The following is an 18,998-nucleotide window of genomic DNA, read 5'->3' on the forward strand; positions in this document are numbered from 1 at the left end:
GCTTCAGAAACAGACGGGTGACATCACGGATACTAAATCCATTATTTATACAGTCTATGGTCACATACCTAAACAAGCAATGAATAAATCAGCACGAGGCAAACTGGTTGTATGTCGAACGTTGAAGGGATAAATAACTTTGCAGCTTAACACCTCTGATGTGTAGGATCTTGTTTGCAGTCTTTCTTCTTCTACTACCTACGACTTCCCTCTTTGCATGGATGTTGTTCGATTTCGATCAAAGCCTGGCGTGCATACTGTGGAGCATGCTCAGAATGCCTGGTCCAGTTGGGGTCTGATTGTGGTTTACACATGCATGAGAAAATCGATCTTTTAACACATCATCCAGATATGTTAGTACGACTCATTCGGCTTAGATTTCAGTCCGACTAACTTGTACTTGTATTTAAAAAAGCCAGTTCCACTAACATTATAAATCTATGTTTTTTAGTGACTTGGACTCAACCTAGATTCTTCTTGAGTGTCTCACACAAACAAATGAAACAAAGAGAGAAAGAGGAACATAATATTTATATAGATATATACAAATAATACTGTACAAGAGCACAAAGGAAGGATAACAGAATGTTCTGGATTTAACTGGAATATGAGATGATCAATAAACGCTGCAGCAGAAAGATTGGAACGGCTGTTTTTTTAAAAAGTGAATACAAACCTACAGAAAGAGCCGGAATCTGGACTGTGCTCATATAAACCTCTGCATTCAGGCACTCTTTCTTTGTTTCACACACACACTTACACACACACTAACACACACACACATTTGAAAAACAAGCAAATACATTCACGTTCGGGGTAAATCCCATTCACTCTGATTTCAACACAGGCACACCTGGACTGGCTAAGGTTTAACCACCTGTAGTGGCTTGTATGGCTTGTTCAGCGTCACTCCAAGTGCTTTGCACATTACGTCTGCAGCACACACACACACACACATACACACACACACACACAAACAGCTGTGTGTGTGTGTGGAGCAAATCAGGGAATGGTCGTGCTCCATCCACGGTCCATGTCAGGGGGTCATTTTGAGTGTGTGTGTGAAGTCCTCCTCTCTTTGTGTGTCCTTATTCCCTCAGTCCATCTTCGGCTAAAGTGCAGCAGAGAGGAAGAGATTCATTCTTTAGTCTTTACAAAATATCGTCTCGTGTGCTTTAATCCGCTCGCTCTGATTGGACGATAGCAGGAATATGAAAGAAGCAGCTTCAATCATCAGAGTCCAGCCGCTACACTCGCTCCCAGACCAGATCCACGACTGGAGGACATGAAAACAAACTCTCTGTCTCTTAGAATAACAGTCTCTTCTGTCCGTGTGTCCCTCAGTCCTCCAGCGCGCTGACGGACAGTCTACCAGTTGCAGTCTTTCTTGAGTAGCAGGAGGACTTTGCGACCCAAGCTGGCTTTCCAGGGCTTCACGAAGCTCTTCATGTTGACCAGGAGGCGGCCCTGCTTACGGTCCGAGTGTCCCGCCACGAGGTACTCCACCCCTGAGGAATGAGGACAGAGTCAGGGACAGTTTAAGTTTCCAGTGAGATGAATAAAACCTGGAGGCTGAGGCTGATTCTCAAAAGAGCTCTGACACATTTTATATGGCCTTCAAACTAAAGCCTGGTTCATGCTTCTGCGTCACCAGCAAGCCCTGTGATTGGTCTGCTTGGTAGCATCTTAATTTCCTGCATTTGAAACACTTCCTGTATCGCCACCTACACTGATTCCTTCTCCTCCGACGTCTCCTCTCTTTTCTTCTTTGAAATAATTGCATTACGATCAACCGCTGCTTCACATTTATCAACTCCAACATCATACGCTGGATTCTGCCGCCATAGTTCTTGTGCACAACAGGCGATATGACTAGCACAGAAACCACACTGCCACCTGGTGTTCAGGAGGAGTATTGCAGAGCGGTGCAGACACTCCAATACAAAAGTACGTAGCGCTCACGACGGTGGATGCCACTTAATGCTTGTAAGACACTTTTAGGAACTTGTTACAACATTTTTAAGGTTTATAGACAGCTTATAAAAATTAATTAGATGTTTATAAAGATTAATTTGACTGCATAAGGCTTCATTACAATTATAACTAACATTTATTACGCTTGTTACTTCCCCTTTAAGGACTTTAAAGACCACACAAACATAAATAAGATGTTCACTGATGATCATAAGACTATGAGAGGTTAATATTAACGCGTTGTAAATGTTAATTAATCCTTATTATGCTCTTATTAACAATGCTCTCTGTTTTGTGATTGTCATTTATAGTCCAGCCCTTTTTTCTAACCTTTCTTGTGTAATGTAGTCTATACCTGATAACTTTATTTGATTATTGCTTTCAAAAACTACTTTTTCTTTTATTTTATGTTCTGTTTAATATCGAGCACTTTTATATCTTTGCACTGTTGCATATAAAATAAAATAAAATTCTCTGCAGATTTTGCAGCTTAAGTGGGAATAATACTCAATATTTCAATATAAGCAATAATAAAGGTGTTAATTATTCTTCTATCAACACTTATTTATGTTTATAAGCATCTTGAAAAGGTCATATATGTGGCTTATTAGCTATTCAATTCTGCTTATTACAAGGATAGTTTCTGACATTGTCTCCATCATTTCTTTCAGCACATTTTAGCACATTGTTTACATTCTGATCAGATATTTTAATACGTCCTTTTAGCAAGAATATTTTGTCTTTTATCAAAACAAAGTTGTATCTTTTATGATGAGTGTAGAGATTGCATGTATTATTTATTTACATTTCATTATTTGACAGGAGGAATGCATGAAACATTGCTTCATAATGTAAACAATGTAGATGTCATGCATACAGGTGTCCAGTTGGCTAATTTGCAACCCCTGTCCTTCGTTAGGCTTTCAAAACATACAACAGGATCAATGTGTGTTATGAAATATAGGACTTCAATAAACATGGAGGTAGTTTTCTGCCTGTTGGAGCCTGCATCTCCACCTTCTACAAGACCGAACATAGGAGAATGTTTGTCTGACCTGGGTTCAGGATTGGACAGGTGCATCCCCTCGCGGTCCAGGACTCGGGGTAGAGGGTGACCCGACCCCGCTGTATCTTCACCTTTGTGTTCTGACTGAGCACCTTCTGAACTTTGACCTCCACCTCGGCGTGGGAACCCTTATCGTGTGCCGACAGCACCTTCACCTTCATGACTGAGGGACAAGCAGAGAGAGAGAGAGGCAGCGTCAGAAAACAGAGACGTGTTGTTGTTGAAGAGAAAGCTGGATGATGAGGTCGAGTTAAAGAGTTCTCACCGTATGCATAATTCATGGTGCAGAAGAGTTTACTGTTGGTCAGGGCCTGCTCTTTGCACTCACACTTCTCTGCAGGAGGCAAAGACAGGCACGGATTAATATTTGTAACATAACTGAAGTGTGTGTGTGTGTGTGTGTGTGTGTGTGTGTGTGTGTGTGTGGTCTCAGATACTGTGCACAGCGTCCTAAGAATGCAATCACAGTGTGTGTGTGTCCAGTGAGGAATGTGCCAATGAAAGCTGCAGTTACATGAAGCTGGGGGGTCTGAGAGAAGGGACACTTGGAAACAATCCACACACACACACACACACACACACACACACACACACACACACACACACACACACACACACACACACACACACACACACACACACACACAGACACACATGCACACACGCACACATCCATCTTTGTTCCATGTCCTTGTAAGGCCTTATCAGGACTTTCATTACTAAACCATTAATGCTTGGTCACCAGACTGTGGAGAAGGGTGGAAAACACACACTTGCACACACACACACACACACACACACACACACACACACACACACACACTCAACACACACACACACACACACACACACACACACACACACACACACACACACACACACACACACACACTCAACACACACACACACACACACACACACACACACACACACACACACACACACACACACACACACACAGAGTCTCTGTGCCTCACCTGAGTAGTGGAGGGCAGAGAAGAGTTCGTCTACTCTGAAGATCCGGACCGGCTCACTGGAGTTTCCCTCTAAGTTGTACAGGTCCAGATCAGATCTGTGAAAACACAAACGTCCGTGTTGATCTGAGTTTAAATAAAATCGATCCGACACCTGCTGGATCTTTTATTTAACGAGAGCTTCATCACGTGGTGCGACAGCAATCACCTGAAGACCAACATCAGCAAGACTAAGGAGCTGGTGTTGAACTACCGGAGGAACAGGAGGCCCCCAGCCGCAGTCCTCTTCCAGGGGGAGGAAGTGGAGAGGGTGGACTAGTGTTGTAAGACCGCTTATTTAAGGTCTCGGTCTTGTCTCAGAATCAAAAGCATTTTTACGCGGTCTTGTCTCGGTCTCGGACTGGGCGAACTCCTTATTTTAGATCAAGATCAGTCGGGACCACCACTGATGCACTCTGTGTCCCTGATATTACTGTGATAAGAGAGAACCCCTCAATTCATTCATATTTTTCTCACTTGTTACGGCTGTTTAAAGCAAACTTAAATAAAATAAATAGAAGTCTTTTATTTTGGTAACTCTCATGATGATTTTTTATTGATATATATGGTCTTGGTCTTGTCTCGGTCTTGCCCTGCCTTGGTCTTGGTCTTGACTCGGTCTCGATCCCTAAAAGTCTTGGTCTTGTCTCGGTCTCGGACATGTCTTGGTCTCTGTTAATGTGGTCTTGACTACAACACTAGGGTGGACTCATACAAGTACCTTGGGGTCCAAATCAACAACAAACTGGACTGGTACACCAACACTGAAGCCATCTATAGGAAAGGACAGAGCAGACTGTTCTTCCTGAGGAGACTCAGATCCTTCAGTGTCTGCAGCAGGCTTCTGAAGACCTTCTACCAGTCTGTGGTGGCCAGTGCTCAGTTCTTTGCTGTGGCATGCTGGGGAGGTTTGGGCGGTATCAAGACAGGTGAGGCCAGCAAGCTCAACAAGCTGGTACAGAAGGCCCGCTCTGTGGTTGGTCTAGAACTGGACAGTCTGGAGTCAGTGGCTGAGAGGAGGATGATGGACAACCCCTCTCCCCCTCTCCATGATGAGCTGTGGCTGATGGGGAGCTCGTTCAGTCAACGCATCACCCCACCACGGTGCAAGACTGAACGCTTCAGGCACTCCTTTTCACCGCCATCAGACTGTTTAACAGTAATGGGGGCCACAGACCGCATCACGCTGACCGCTGCTTATGTCTAGGTCACTGCAACAACCGGGGATCAATAAAGTAATCTTATCTGAACTCACCCTGACATGCAGTCTCCAGTGAACGGATCACAGTCTCCGGCACAGTCACACGGACGGCAGCCGTACTCGTGGAAGCCCCAGTATCCCACCATGCACCTGTCGCAGTGAGCTCCTCCCACTCCAGGTTTGCAGATGCAGTTTCCGTTGGACGGGTCGCAGAGGGAGCCGTCAGCGAGGTGGAAAGGCATCGAGCCGAGGGGGTGACAGCTGCACGCTGGAATGAAGTCAATAACAAAGTGTTAATACTTTGATCATCAAGATTGAATATAAATCCACTGTTATTATCGTCAACATCAGCTTTAAAATCTTAAAAGATGCTGGAGAAGTCTTATTCTGAAGTGGTGGTGAAGTGAGGAAACACATCCCTGAATACAGTCCAACAGGAAGTGACAGATATTTCCTTGAACGACTGTTTTTTCTGCGAGTAAACATCCACAAACAGGAAGTGGCTCGGTCTTTGACTATTAGAGCTGATCCAGAAGTTGTTGAACACGAACACAGCGGCGATTATATTCAGACTTAAACAATCAATAAAAAGTCTTTGTAAATTCCCAGTAATGCAGTCACTTATACTTTCCTAAGAGGTTTAATCCCTCTGCTGCTTAACATGTTAAAGTGCTGAAAACTTCAGCACTTTATGTTCATGTAAACCTTGTTCTCTGTGTGCTGAGAGTTTCTCTGAATTATACAATCAGTCTACAAACAACAGACGATGATGTTTGGTTCTAGTAATCACCAGTTTGTGTTTGTGTGAAATTAAAGTTTTAGTTTTGGTTTATATAAAACAACATCAGAAAGTTTAATGGGTGCAATAACTTTTGATTTCTCATGTATTCCTCACAGGTAACAGTTAAGGAGAGTTTTACTTGTACCTTGTACCTCATTAAACTCTGACAGGTTAATAAATAATGGTGCATGAAAAGGAGAGGTAATCTAATAATGTTCTGTCCCAATAATACACAAGTTTGTGTGTAAATACGACAACTTTACTGCTCCTGATACTGTTGGAGCCTCCTGACTCCCACAGAATACTTGCACCAATCAACAAGAGGAGGCGTCACCAACCGGAAGTTGCATACTTTTACGGCTGACAAACATGACAACCATTGTTAACAAACTGTGCCCTGAACCAATTGGAATATTCCAACCATAATCTTTCTCATGTTTTGTTTTTCACTGCAAAACAGATAACAAGCAAGAACCGCAAGATTCTGTGAGTTCTCATGTCTGTGGAACCATTAGCTCAAAACAAGAAACCTCAGGCCGCGAGAATTGGAGCCAATGCGGAAGTGTTAAAAACTGCAGTTCATCAAGTGTCCACTAGAGGCTGGCTCCAGAAGTACTGGAAGCCACATACACACCAATTCAAAGCAGCCGATCTTTACAGCAGAAATAAACATGTTTACAGCCTGGTTCAAAAACAGTTTAGGTCTGAAGAGCTAATTTCTCTATCGGCACACACTGTAAGGGGGTGAATTTTTCTCTAATGCAACAGTTCAGAGATATTAACACTATAAGTTTTTGCCCATTTAAGGACATGACTGACTTGATTGATTGACAGGCCGGAACCATAGACTGTAAAAAATATGGACGTAGGATCCGTGACGTCACCCATCTGTTTCTGAAGAGCTGTTTTGAGACCAATCGGCTGCGGCAGCCATATTGCTTCTGTCGAGCCAGTGTGACGTAAAGAGGCGGGCTTTGAGCCTCCTAGCCAACAGCTGCAGTGTTCCTGCAGGCAGCTGTGCCTCTCATTGGAAGACTAGTAATCTCAATATCTTCTAAATTACCGAATTAGAAAAAAATTCACCCCCCTCACAGGGAGAGGACATCGAGAAATAAGCTATTCAGACTACACTCATCTTTTGTACCAGGCTGTAAACATGTTTATTAATGCTGCAAAGATCGTCTTTTCCCCATTCATGTGTATGTGACTTCCGGTACTTCCGGAGCCAGCCTCAAGCGGATCCTCGATGAACTGCAGCTTCTAACACTTCCGCATTGGACTCATATTTTTAGACCGGAGGTTGCCGCTTGGCCGGAACACATAGCTGTTGGCGAGGAGGCTCACACCCCGCCTCTTTACCTCACACTAAGTGTGGTTCAGTTCAGTATTTTCTATATGGCTGCCGCCGATGATCGGCTTCAAACAGCGCTCAGGAACAGATTGGTGACGTCACGGATACTACGTCCATCATTTATACAGTCTATGTGTTCTATGTGCTGAACTGTCTATAAGTGTGACCATTGTTTTAGCATTATTTTCATTTTTGTTATATCTTATTCTATCTTCTTTTTTAAAATCATTTTCTTATATTGTATTTCTCTGGTATTTATTTTGTTTTATTTTATTTTTATTTAGTATTTCATATCACTTTCCCCTACCTTCTTTTAGCCTTGTATCATTTTATCTATTTCTGTGGTTTTCTGTCTCTCTGTTCTTTTGTGAAGCACTTTGAGCTGCATGATTGAATGTATGAAATGTGCTTTATAAATAAAAATGAGCCGAGTTGGTCTCATAAAGTTAAGATCTAAAAGTCGTCTTTTGTGTGTCCAGTCCAAAACTAACACCATGTTTAAACTGTTGTGTCCTAACATGATGCATTCAGGTACAAGATAGAACGTTGGTATTTTTTTGCATTAAATAGAAGAAAAACAACAGATTTTAAAAATAAAAATACACTTATAATGTTCTTTTTTAAGGCACTGCCCCAGAAACATGTGCACTCAGGCAGACACGATGTTAGTTTGTTATCTTGGTGCTTATTGGTGCAAAAATGATATTAAACCTCTGAAAAGTGTGATGTCATTGTTTTTCAGGACTCTTGCCATTGGCTAAAGTCTCATCCTTAAATGTTAATAATAATAATAATACATTTTCTTTAAAGCGCCTTTCTAAGCACTCAAGGACACTTTACAGAGAGGTTAAAAACACAATAAAAACAACACGATAAAATAAATAAAGACAACAAGCAAAGTAACACCAAGTTAAAATGAGGCAGAGAAGTTAAACAGGGAATGCAGTTTGAAACAGATGAGTTTTTAGTTTTGTTAACTTAGTATAAAGTCAGAGGATCATTAAATTTGGTGATATTAAACCTCTGGACCAAATGTCATTTCAATCCAATAATTTTTCATGACAAATCTTTAAATCACTGGCGCGTTGCTTTCATGGCCCAAACACTGATTTATATTTTTTAAAAGTGGACATTAATTCACAGACACAGAGAGATAAATGTGATATGTATAAGAGGAAACAAGGTGTTTTAAAATCTGCATGGGGAACTTTGAGTCTAAAGGTCTTCCAGTCGACTGTTTGGTGACCTGAAAATAATTTACAACCTGGTCTGGAGTATTTCATCACTCGTCCGTCGCTCTGTTCGTCTGTGTGATATTATTGCTTGAGATTGTTACACAAAGGACTCTCTCTTTTTCTTATCACACAAACACACACACTCTCAGACATCTCCCTCCCTCCTGTCCCCTCTAATTGTGTGCTGATAGTGTGTTCTTTAAACAACCTCCAAAAACAATATACTCACACACACACACACACACACACACACACATGTTTCCACTGGCAGCCTGAAAAACTACCGTCTGATGTCTTTCTGCTGTTATCAATACTGCAGACCAGGAGCCCTGCCGGAGGAGGTGTAAGGCCTCTCCCATAAATCTGTCCCTATCTCCAGGGGCAGACGGAGGAGGGAGGGAGGGAGGGAGGGAGGGGTGAGGGGGGAGACGAGGTGAAGGAGAGGCAGAAGACGAGGGAGAGAAACAAAGAGGGGGGCGTTGTTTGGAGCCATTTCTCTGCTGTTTAATGATGCTTGAAGCTGGACTGGCAGTAAATGACTGTAAATACTTACTGTACACCCTGAGGCCCGTCTCGCTGCTCTCTCAGCCCTCCCTCAGCCCTCCCTCATGAATAATGTATGGATGGTTAAATTCAGAACACAGAAGAAGACGTTCTGTTTGGACATCAGGAAGGTTTCGTTTTCTCAAACCAAAGTTCATGCGGTGTAAAATTTGTGATAGCTTAAATTTACAAACACTAAAAAGAAACGAGTTTAGTTCAGTTATCTCTAACTGTAGATGATGTTGTTTTATGATGTTGGAGATATTTTGGACTTTAAGTTGTTAAATGATAAAGTGAACACAAAAGTTAAGATAAGATCAGATACCATTCGATACGAGACCTGACAGAACAACATTCAACAATACAATACTGTACTGTTTGATACTATACATAACAATATGATCTAATACAATACAAAACCAAGAGAAACAATATCAGATGTGATACAGTCGGATATCATACGATACAATATTATACGATACTATATAGTAAGATATAATATATGATACAATGCAATACAGTATCATAGAGTAGGGTTCAGAACGATACAATACAACAAGGTAGAGTACGATATGATACAATATGATAAGGCGCAATACTATATACGATACGATACAATACGATACAAAACAATACAATACGATACAATACGATAAAATAAGATACGATAAGATACGATAAGATACGATACGATACGATAAGATACGATAAGATACGATATGATAAGATACGTTAAGATACGATACGATAAGATACGTTAAGATACGATAAGATACGATAAGATATGATACGATACAATATAAGATACGATACAATACAATACGATACGATCCGATACGATACAATACAATACAATACGATATGATACGATAAGATACGATACGTTACAATACAATACGATACGATAAGATACGATAAGATACGATACGTTACAATACAATACGATACGATAAGATACGTTAAGATACGATAAGATACAATAAGATATGATACGATACAATATAAGATACGATACAATACAATACGATACGATCCGATACGATACAATACAATACAATACGATATGATACGATAAGATACGATACGTTACAATACAATACGATACGATAAGATACGATAAGATACGATACGTTACAATACAATACGATACGATAAGATACGTTAAGATACGATAAGATACAATAAGATATGATACGATACAATATAAGATACGATACAATACAATACGATACGATCCGATCCGATACGATACAATACAATACAATACGATATGATACGATAAGATACGATACGATACAATACGATACGTTACAATACAATACGATACGATAAGATACGATAAGATACGATAAGATACGATAAGATACGATACAATACGATACGTTACAATGTCCAAAAGACACAGTATCATAATATTAAGTATGATGGGACTACTGACTGCCGTGCAGGGTTGCTATTGCTTTTTTTTTAAAATCAATATAGTTTTCATTTAGCATTTCCGTCCTCTCTCCTGAAAACATAATTGATGTTTGTGAGTAGTGGATGAGCGATAGTATAGCATTAATAAGAGTCATGGCCTGTTTTAACTCTGTATTTCCTCCAAAGACTGAAACAGAGATGACTTTGTTCTCCTGACCTGACTTCTCCAACAACAAATGAACGAGCAGCTTTCTTTCTCCTGACACAACAACATCAAATCAGCTTTCCTGGGCTCTGACACCAGACAGTTTATCAGACGGTTTATCCCCGGAGAGACAGAGATAAGATAAACCTAATCATGAGACCGAGGTGTGCAATATCAATAAAATCATAAAGTTAACAGATTTATAGACTCTGCAGACGTGCAACAAGCAGGAGAGACACACACGACAAACGCTGGACATGTCCCGACAATGACAAGACAAGATTCGATTTGACAGAGCAGCTTTATGTGTGTGAGTCTACACCTTTGTTAAAGCAGTTAATAATTAACCAGGATTATAGCGCCGCTCCATGTAAATCCAAAACACGTGTGTTCAGTGAGTGTGTGTGTTTACATATCTGCGTGACAATTTATGAGCTTTTGAGGGTTCAACAGACAAGGACTCCTGTGTGTAAAAATGTGTGTGTGTGTCTTAGATAGCTGCAGGAGCTCGAACAATGAAAACGTTATGAACGTGTGGTGAGACATGACAAGACACCTGCCTGAGCAACCAGTGCAGACAACAAAATCCCCCTGACACACACATGTAAACAAACACTGTAACTTTCCCCCCTGCTTAAGTGTTTTTTGTGTGTATGAGCTTGCGTGGAGCCTGACAAGAGTGTTTTCTTTCCCGGGCCCCTCGGTGCCTGGTATGAAAAAAATGTTCCTCACGACGGAGGGAAATTCCTCCATTGTCAGCGAGCGGCTGCAGCGGGATTTCACAACCTGTACCTTCGTCTCAGGGGTTCTCCGAGCACGCCATCGCTCCCATTTTCTGTCAATCAGCTGTCACAGCTTTCATAGGAACGCCACAGCAAATAAAAACAAGCAAGACACCTTACCCACTCTCTGAAACTCAAACCTCACATTACGTCTGTGTTTGAAACGGTGATGGGCCAATTTTCCTCATCAGAGACAACAACACACCTGAGATTATTGCTGCGTCATGCTAGCATAACTCCATAAGAAGTGGGTATGAACTCATCAAAGACCCCAAAATGAATGCTAAAAGACCCCAAACAATAATGAGGCTGAAACTATCACTGACACGAGAGGCTGGTACATAAACATAGGATTGTGAAAATGTAGATAAGAGTCTACAGCAGCATTAGCAGCTTTATTAGGCTGCATTATGAGCTGAATGCTAACTTTAACATGCTAACTTATGTTCACACTGACCATGCTAACACATCAGCTGCCATTTGTGAAACACATGAGAAAATAGAAATGTTACCAGTAGAAGCACCAAAAACAACATATTATCATCTTCCGTTACATTCTCTAAAATCAAGGCTACCACGCGAGAGATGCTAGCAGTAGCATAGGCTGTGTTTATAGTAGTTAGCAGAGCGTCTAGCTACATGCTAACATCAACATAACCGAAAACCCTCTGACAATGCTTATGTTAATGTTAATCAGTGACAAACAGTGGACGACAGTTAAAAAAGTTAGTATGCTAACTTTTGAGAACTAGCATTAGAAACAAAGTGATGCTAAAGCTAGGAGGGCTAATATGTTCCCACAAAAGAAAGCGGTTCAAACTTGGAATTCTACTTGATGGTACAGACAGAAGAGCAGCTGAATTATCATTTAGGTTATTACTTTGTATACGGCAAAGAATATATTGTATGTACCAAATTTTGACACCCAGAACTACAAAACCAGCGCAGGGTTAGCCTAGCGGTCTAAGCACACGCCCCATGTACAGAGGCTATGGTAAGAAATTTGCTGCGTGTCTCTCCTCACACTCTACTCCCCACATTTCCTGTCCCACCTTAGCTGTTCTATTTATTAAAAGGCAAAAATGGCCCCCAAAAATTGTAACTTTAATAAGAACTACAAAAATCAAGCGTTTTGTAGTTCTTGAGGTGGATCATCAATGTTTGAGGGACTTATTCTCAGCTTCAAAAAAAGCAAAGCAATCTAACTTAAATGAAAACAAGTGATCAACTAATTGACATGCTTTATTATTAACAGAGCCAAGTTGCTAATCAGTAAAGATCTACATGCTAACACGAACATTATATTAGCAAAAAACCTGCTTAAAGCTACTGAGGATTTTTTAGCAGGTTATGAAACAGACTGAAATTAGCGTTAATGCATCTTTAAGACCTACTAACGCAAATGAGACCATCAGAAACAATACTGATTATTCAACTGAGTTATTTTTGATGTCTAAAACTCAGGGGGAGGTAAATATCGGACAAATTAACGAAATGCTAACTGCTGAAATTGTTGAAATAAAGCAGAGTGATATTCCTTGTACAGAACAAAATCAGCAAGAGAGAAGAAGTACCCTTTTTGTCCACAAGGGGCGCCCAAATCAACATAAACTAAAAGTTACTTACTGGAGCTTTAATTTCGGCATGCTTGAATCGCTACTGTGAGAATGTCAGTGTGTGGGCTTTAGCATTTAGCTCATGGTACAGCCTCATCAAGTATTTAACAACCATTTCTTTTTATGCAACTGATGCTTTGTTCATTTTGTAATGGTTTCATAAAGAAGTACATAAATTGAGCCTCATTGACAATCAGACTCAGAGTGACACAAACACTCTCCCTGTCCTGAATGTTTGTGAATGGTCTGGTGAAGTTTACATTCTTGTAATCATGTTTGAGTCCAGCATACCTGCAGGACTGAGCTCACTGGGTCAAATCTGACAGATAATCAGAGGGAGAATGTAGCCACTGCTCTGTGTTTACGGATGACTATCGCGTGTTTACTTAAGACTCGTCTCATCACCGGAGGGCAGCACGCCGCTCAACTCAGACACACTCACACACACACACACACACCCACAAAAGACCCTCACACATTTACTCGCAATGATTACCCTGAAGCAACTGGAGCTCTGAGTCACACATGAAAAATTGCAAAACAAGCCCGAGATGGACAAGGAGGGGGCTGTGTGTTGAGATTTGAGTCAAGACGAAGGAATGCCACCATCTGATGATTAACTACGGTGTAAACCTCGGGGAGAGCGTGGGCCGTCTGCCGCCTCACACACACACACTCACACACTCACACACACACAACCACACACACTCAGAGAGCCAGGTGCCCATCAGGAATCAGTGTTATCCAACCGGCACGTCCCGGCTTGCGATCTCCGTCCTGAGCATTCCTGCAGAGAATGAGAGCACCGTGCCAGTGTGGTCTGTGTGAGGTTAATGTTTGGATTCACACCAGCAACATTTTCTGTTGACGCTGGTATGATTGATTATGATTTATGACATTTCACAGCGTGTTCTACATGTCACGTCGTGGGTTTTACTGCCAGTTTGACAAAGAGAATGAACGAAAATACTCATCTGATATTCACCAGTGAAATTCCAATCCTCTTGCACTGTTAGACGCCAAATGCAAGGACTGAGGCTGCATCAGTGTGTTGATTTTGAGTTAGTATGAAAAATATATCACCTGATTTGAGGTTATTTAACATACATCATGGCAGAAGCACCTGAGTGTCAAAATTTAAGTCCGCAAACAACTTTTGCTTCATGGAAAGGCCACCAGACGCTTCAGTGGACAAATTTAAGATGACCACAAGCATCCTTTAACCTTCAGTTATCAGGCCCCTCTCCTTTGGAATCACCTACCAGTCAGGGTCCGGGAGGCAGACACCCTCTCTACTTTTAAGAGTAGGCTTCAAACTTTCTTTTAATGATAAAGCTTATAGTTAGAGCTGGATCAGGCTTGGACCAGCTCTTAGTTATGCTGCTATAGGCTTAGACTGCCTGGGGAACTGACATCACTTACTTTAACTCTTCCTGTCCCATTAAAGTTACTAATCATAGACCTTTCTGGAGTCCCTGAGCTCCCTTGTCTCGTAGGTTCCTCTGAGCTGTTGTAAACGACCTGCTGTGGACGTGCTGGACTCCAGCAGCAACAGCTACTACTACTCGTCTCATCACTATCACCGCTCCCTCTCTCTCTTATTCTCCTCTCTCCCTCTTTCCAGACCCAACTCGGTCGAGGCAGATGTGTGTCTAACATGAGTCTGGTCCTGCTCGAGGTTTCTGCCTGTAAAAGGAAGTTTGTCCTCTCTGCTGTAACTAGCTAAATACTCCGAGGTGCAATGCTCATGATGGATTAAGGTGGGGTCAGACTCAGTCTTATCCTGTCTTGGTGTTGGGTCTCTGTTCATAATTTGACATAGAGTGGTCTAGACTTCCTATGTTTGTAAAAGCGTCCTGAGATAACGTTTGTTGTGATTTGGAGCTATACAAATAAAGATTGATTGATTGATTCTACTTTCTGCAGGACAAAGACGCAGAGTCCCCGTGCAAAGAAACATCATTCATCACATTCTTATTGAAGATATTGGCTCAAGAGTTTACACTTACAGGTCTTGTGTTTACATGCAGCTTCATATTAAATCAGAACAGCTGTGTGACATGAGCTAATGAGTTGTTACGCCCCCTCGCGCCCCTCTCTTCTTCTGGTCTATTCACAAATAGACTCTATTGTGTGATCAGCTCCCATCCTGATGATTGATATCTACATCTATTCTGCAGAGTACTTGCAGTTATTTTGCTGCCCTTATTCAGACAACAGCGTGATACTGAATGCAGCCACTACCTCCCTAGGACGTCGGTTTAGCTCAGTTAAGTTGCGCCCCATGTACGGAGGCTGTAGTCCCTGCGTACATGGGCGGTCAGGGTTTATTCTGATTACATGTCATCCCCTTCTCTCTCTTACAAGTTTCCTCCTCAGACTCACTGTCTTGTATTTCAATAAAAAGCCCCCAAAATAAACTTAAAAAGACGCCTTGTTGGTCGTCGTTCTCTGTGTTGTCGTGTGTTTCTTACGTTTGCAGGAGTCGGGGGCGGTTGGAGGTCTCTGGTGGTCCCTGAAGAAGCCGGCCTTGCACTTCTCACACTGACTTCCTTCAGTGTTGTGCAGACAGTCACACACGCCGCCGCTGCGCTGACCGGACTCACGCCATGCCGACCAATCAAAACGGCAGCTCTGAGCGTGTCCGTTACATTTGCACTCTGGGGAAGGAAAGAGGAAATCAACATCAGCATCAAGGAGAACCTCTTACAGTGGTCATGTGTGGAGCTGCACTTGATATGGCTGTTTCATCATTCCCTGCTTGACTAAAGACGAGGAAGCAACATCAGGTGGATGGTTCTAGAGACTCTGCATGTCCCAGATTAAAGATCCCTCTCTTTTCTATCAGGTTTTAGTGCAGAGATAGACCTGGGAATCTGTGCAGCATCTTCACTGAATGTATTAGTACTGATATTTTTCTTTCCATGCTATCAGGTAGGTCACTTAAGTGTCATTCTCGTTCAAATCTCCGTCTCTGTGATGGAAAAAGGTGCAGCTGTGTTTGCTCGACTCACTCCGACATTCGTGCGGCGCTCCCGTCAGTCCGTCAGCGGGCTGCCAGGGTCTGTCGTTGTAGAGAGGAGCGCAGTGCTCGCAGTGATCACCTGCAGTGTTGTGTCTGCACACACACTTCCCGTGGACCTGAGAGGGAGAGGAGGAAGAGGAAGAAGAGGGTTAATGAACGAGAAGAAATATGATGAAAAGAGGTAGAGATGGAAGAATAGGGGGAGGAAGGAGGTCAGCGAGATTGTGAGAACGAGGGTGAGGTCTTCTTCTTCTCTCTCCTTTTCCTTTATTCTCCTTATTTCCTCTGATTTCCTCCCCCTCACTCTCTCCCCCGTCTCTCTCTCTTACTCCCTTGCCTGAAATTAGTGAATGGAGATTGATTGTTTGGCTTCATCGCTGGAAACAAGAACGGGCCTCTGGTCTGAAAAGCCTGTGTGTGTGTGTGTGTGTGTGTGTGTGTGTGTGTGTGTGTGTGTGTGTGTGTGTTTGTTACTGTGTGTATGTGTGTATGAGAAGAGTGCAAGTATGCAGCACTGAGAGCACAATAACAATCTCCTTGTCATTCCTGCGAGCTGGAATGCCATGCATGCTGGATAATGATTGAAGGGGGGGTGCAAGGCATCTGAGGAAGCTCTTTATTTGTTTGCGTTACACCGTGCGACTGTAATGTAGGACACACACACACACACACACACACACACACACACATATACACACACACATAATTATACAACGATTACAGAGGTAGGCACACAATATTCAATGCAAATACACATGCAAGTCCCACTAATACACAAACACACACACACACAAGTTGTTGCGTTCGTTTCCCACGGCTCGTCAGTATCCAGAAATTAAATAAAGAACCAAAACTTCACTGTGAGAAAAATCCAATGCGAGGGACAGCATGTCATTAAATGTAAAATATATTTAGTATCAAAAGTAGAAGGACTCATTTCTGCAGTGCAGTGTTCCCTGTCAGTGTTTTACTAAAATAAAATACATTTTAGGGTTAAATAATCCTGCTGCATCCTGTTACGTGTGTCACTGTTTCTGCTTTAGAGGTTATATCAAATATCTACTTGTACCTGTAATCAGTTCAGTGCTTGAGTAAACACATTTAGTCACTTTAAATTCATGTTAATGTGTCACTCACTCCTGACGGACTTTAACAGACACACAGAGTTAAAGCTCCTATAGGGAACTTTTAGTTTGTGTTGATTTTGGCGCCCCCTGTGGCCAAAACTATAGGTCTTATTTTTTTTTGCTGATCTCGTCCTGAACATGTGTAAGATTTGTTTTCTGGTGGCGCTGGTGGCCTAGCAGTCCAAGCGCCCCACGAACAGAGGCCACAGTCCTCGTTGCAGGGGTCGCTGGTTCGATTCCCCACTGGTCGGTTGACCATCTCCTGCATGTCCTCCCCCACTCTCTACTCCCCACGTCTCCTGTCTCTCTTCAGCTGAACTATCAAATAAAGGCAAAAAAAGGGCCAAAAGTATAACTGAAAAAAAAAAAGGATTTGTTTTCTGTCTTTAAAAGTCAAACTTGAAACTGACGGTGAATCTTTCTCTCAGAAAATGTAAATGAAGTCTGTTTTAGCAGCGTGCTGTAGCTCAGTCGCTCAACACCTACCCTGCACTAGCAATACTAGATGTTAAAAATGACTATGTAGGGATAATAAATCTTACTCCTTGGTGGTCTGGTTTGTTTCTGTAGATCAAGAGACATCAGAGTTAACTTCAGTCTGCATCATAACCAGATAAAAACTCCTTACTGGAGCTTTAAACAGGAGAACTGACCCCAGAGGACCACACGACTGATTTTAGACCATTTCAATCACACTAAGAGAGGCAGCGATTGCAGAGATAAGAAGTCGAGGATTGGAGTGTTGGGGAGGCAGGAGACCCGATGACACATGCAGTGTTAAAAAGAGAAGAAGAAGTGAGTCATTGGAAAGTGATGAGGGGAATGGACGAAGGAAACGACAGGGAGGAAGGAGATGGAGCTGGCTGGAGTCCAGGCAGCTGTTATTTCATCCTAATTCACATGTTTACCATACCGTGATACGGGACAATTAACACATGTACACAGAAGGAGCTGGACACACGCAACGCTGAGGACAGAGCTGAGATGGACTCATGCTGAGAGAAGCTGCTGATTTTGAACCAACTTACAGCCAAAACTATGGAGTCTGAAATTTAGATTTTTGGTCAAACATTTAGCAAGAAACAAGAGTTTTTACTTTATAAATTAAAAGAAAGAAGAGTGCATCTTAACAAGGCTTAGATAAGTTAATCAAATGTCGCATCAGGTCAGGGATGAGATGAAAGAACAAGAGAGAGGTGGAAAAAGAGTGAGAGAGAGGCAGGAGGGCAGAGACACACAAACACTACCTGGTCTGATTGCTGCTAAAGCTCCAGTAGCTGTTCCTGGTTATCATTAACTCTGTTTAAAATATGTGTGTGTGTCTTTGTGGCTAACTAGCAGACAGTGAAATCACCCTAAACCACACACACACACACACACACACACACACACACACACACACACACACACACACACACACACACACACACACACACACACACACACACACACACACACACACACACACACACACACACACAGAAATCCCATGTGGGGGGCACAGGAGCACAAATAAACAACAACAAAAGCCCAAACTGCTCCTTACGTCTTTACAGAGTCTGGACAGTAATGAGTCGACTTATCAGCACACACACACACACACACACACACAGGCCACTTTCACTGCTGATTACTGCACACACACATGCACACACTCCGA

General features: G+C 42.2%; 1 protein-coding gene across 5 annotated transcripts in view; it reads right to left on the minus strand.

Annotated features, from left to right (window-relative positions):
- Positions 1-512: 512 nt before the first annotated feature.
- ntn4 (netrin 4) overlaps positions 513-18,998 on the minus strand; it is a 44,205-nt gene continuing 25,719 nt past the window's right edge. For all 5 annotated transcript variants that reach the window (XM_034673563.1, XM_034673566.1, XM_034673564.1 and 2 more), the window contains 7 exons: positions 16,201-16,327; positions 15,661-15,846; positions 5,309-5,522; positions 4,018-4,112; positions 3,306-3,374; positions 3,030-3,203; positions 513-1,508 (listed from right to left, as the gene is read on the minus strand). In XM_034673563.1, the coding sequence (XP_034529454.1) occupies positions 1,369-1,508; positions 3,030-3,203; positions 3,306-3,374; positions 4,018-4,112; positions 5,309-5,522; positions 15,661-15,846; positions 16,201-16,327 (1,005 nt within the window). In that variant the 3' untranslated portion in view covers positions 513-1,368. The remainder of the gene's footprint in view (positions 1,509-3,029; positions 3,204-3,305; positions 3,375-4,017; positions 4,113-5,308; positions 5,523-15,660; positions 15,847-16,200; positions 16,328-18,998) is intronic.

This window comes from Notolabrus celidotus, chromosome 21, assembly GCF_009762535.1.
Source record: "Notolabrus celidotus isolate fNotCel1 chromosome 21, fNotCel1.pri, whole genome shotgun sequence".
Lineage (NCBI taxonomy): Eukaryota > Metazoa > Chordata > Actinopteri > Labriformes > Labridae > Notolabrus > Notolabrus celidotus.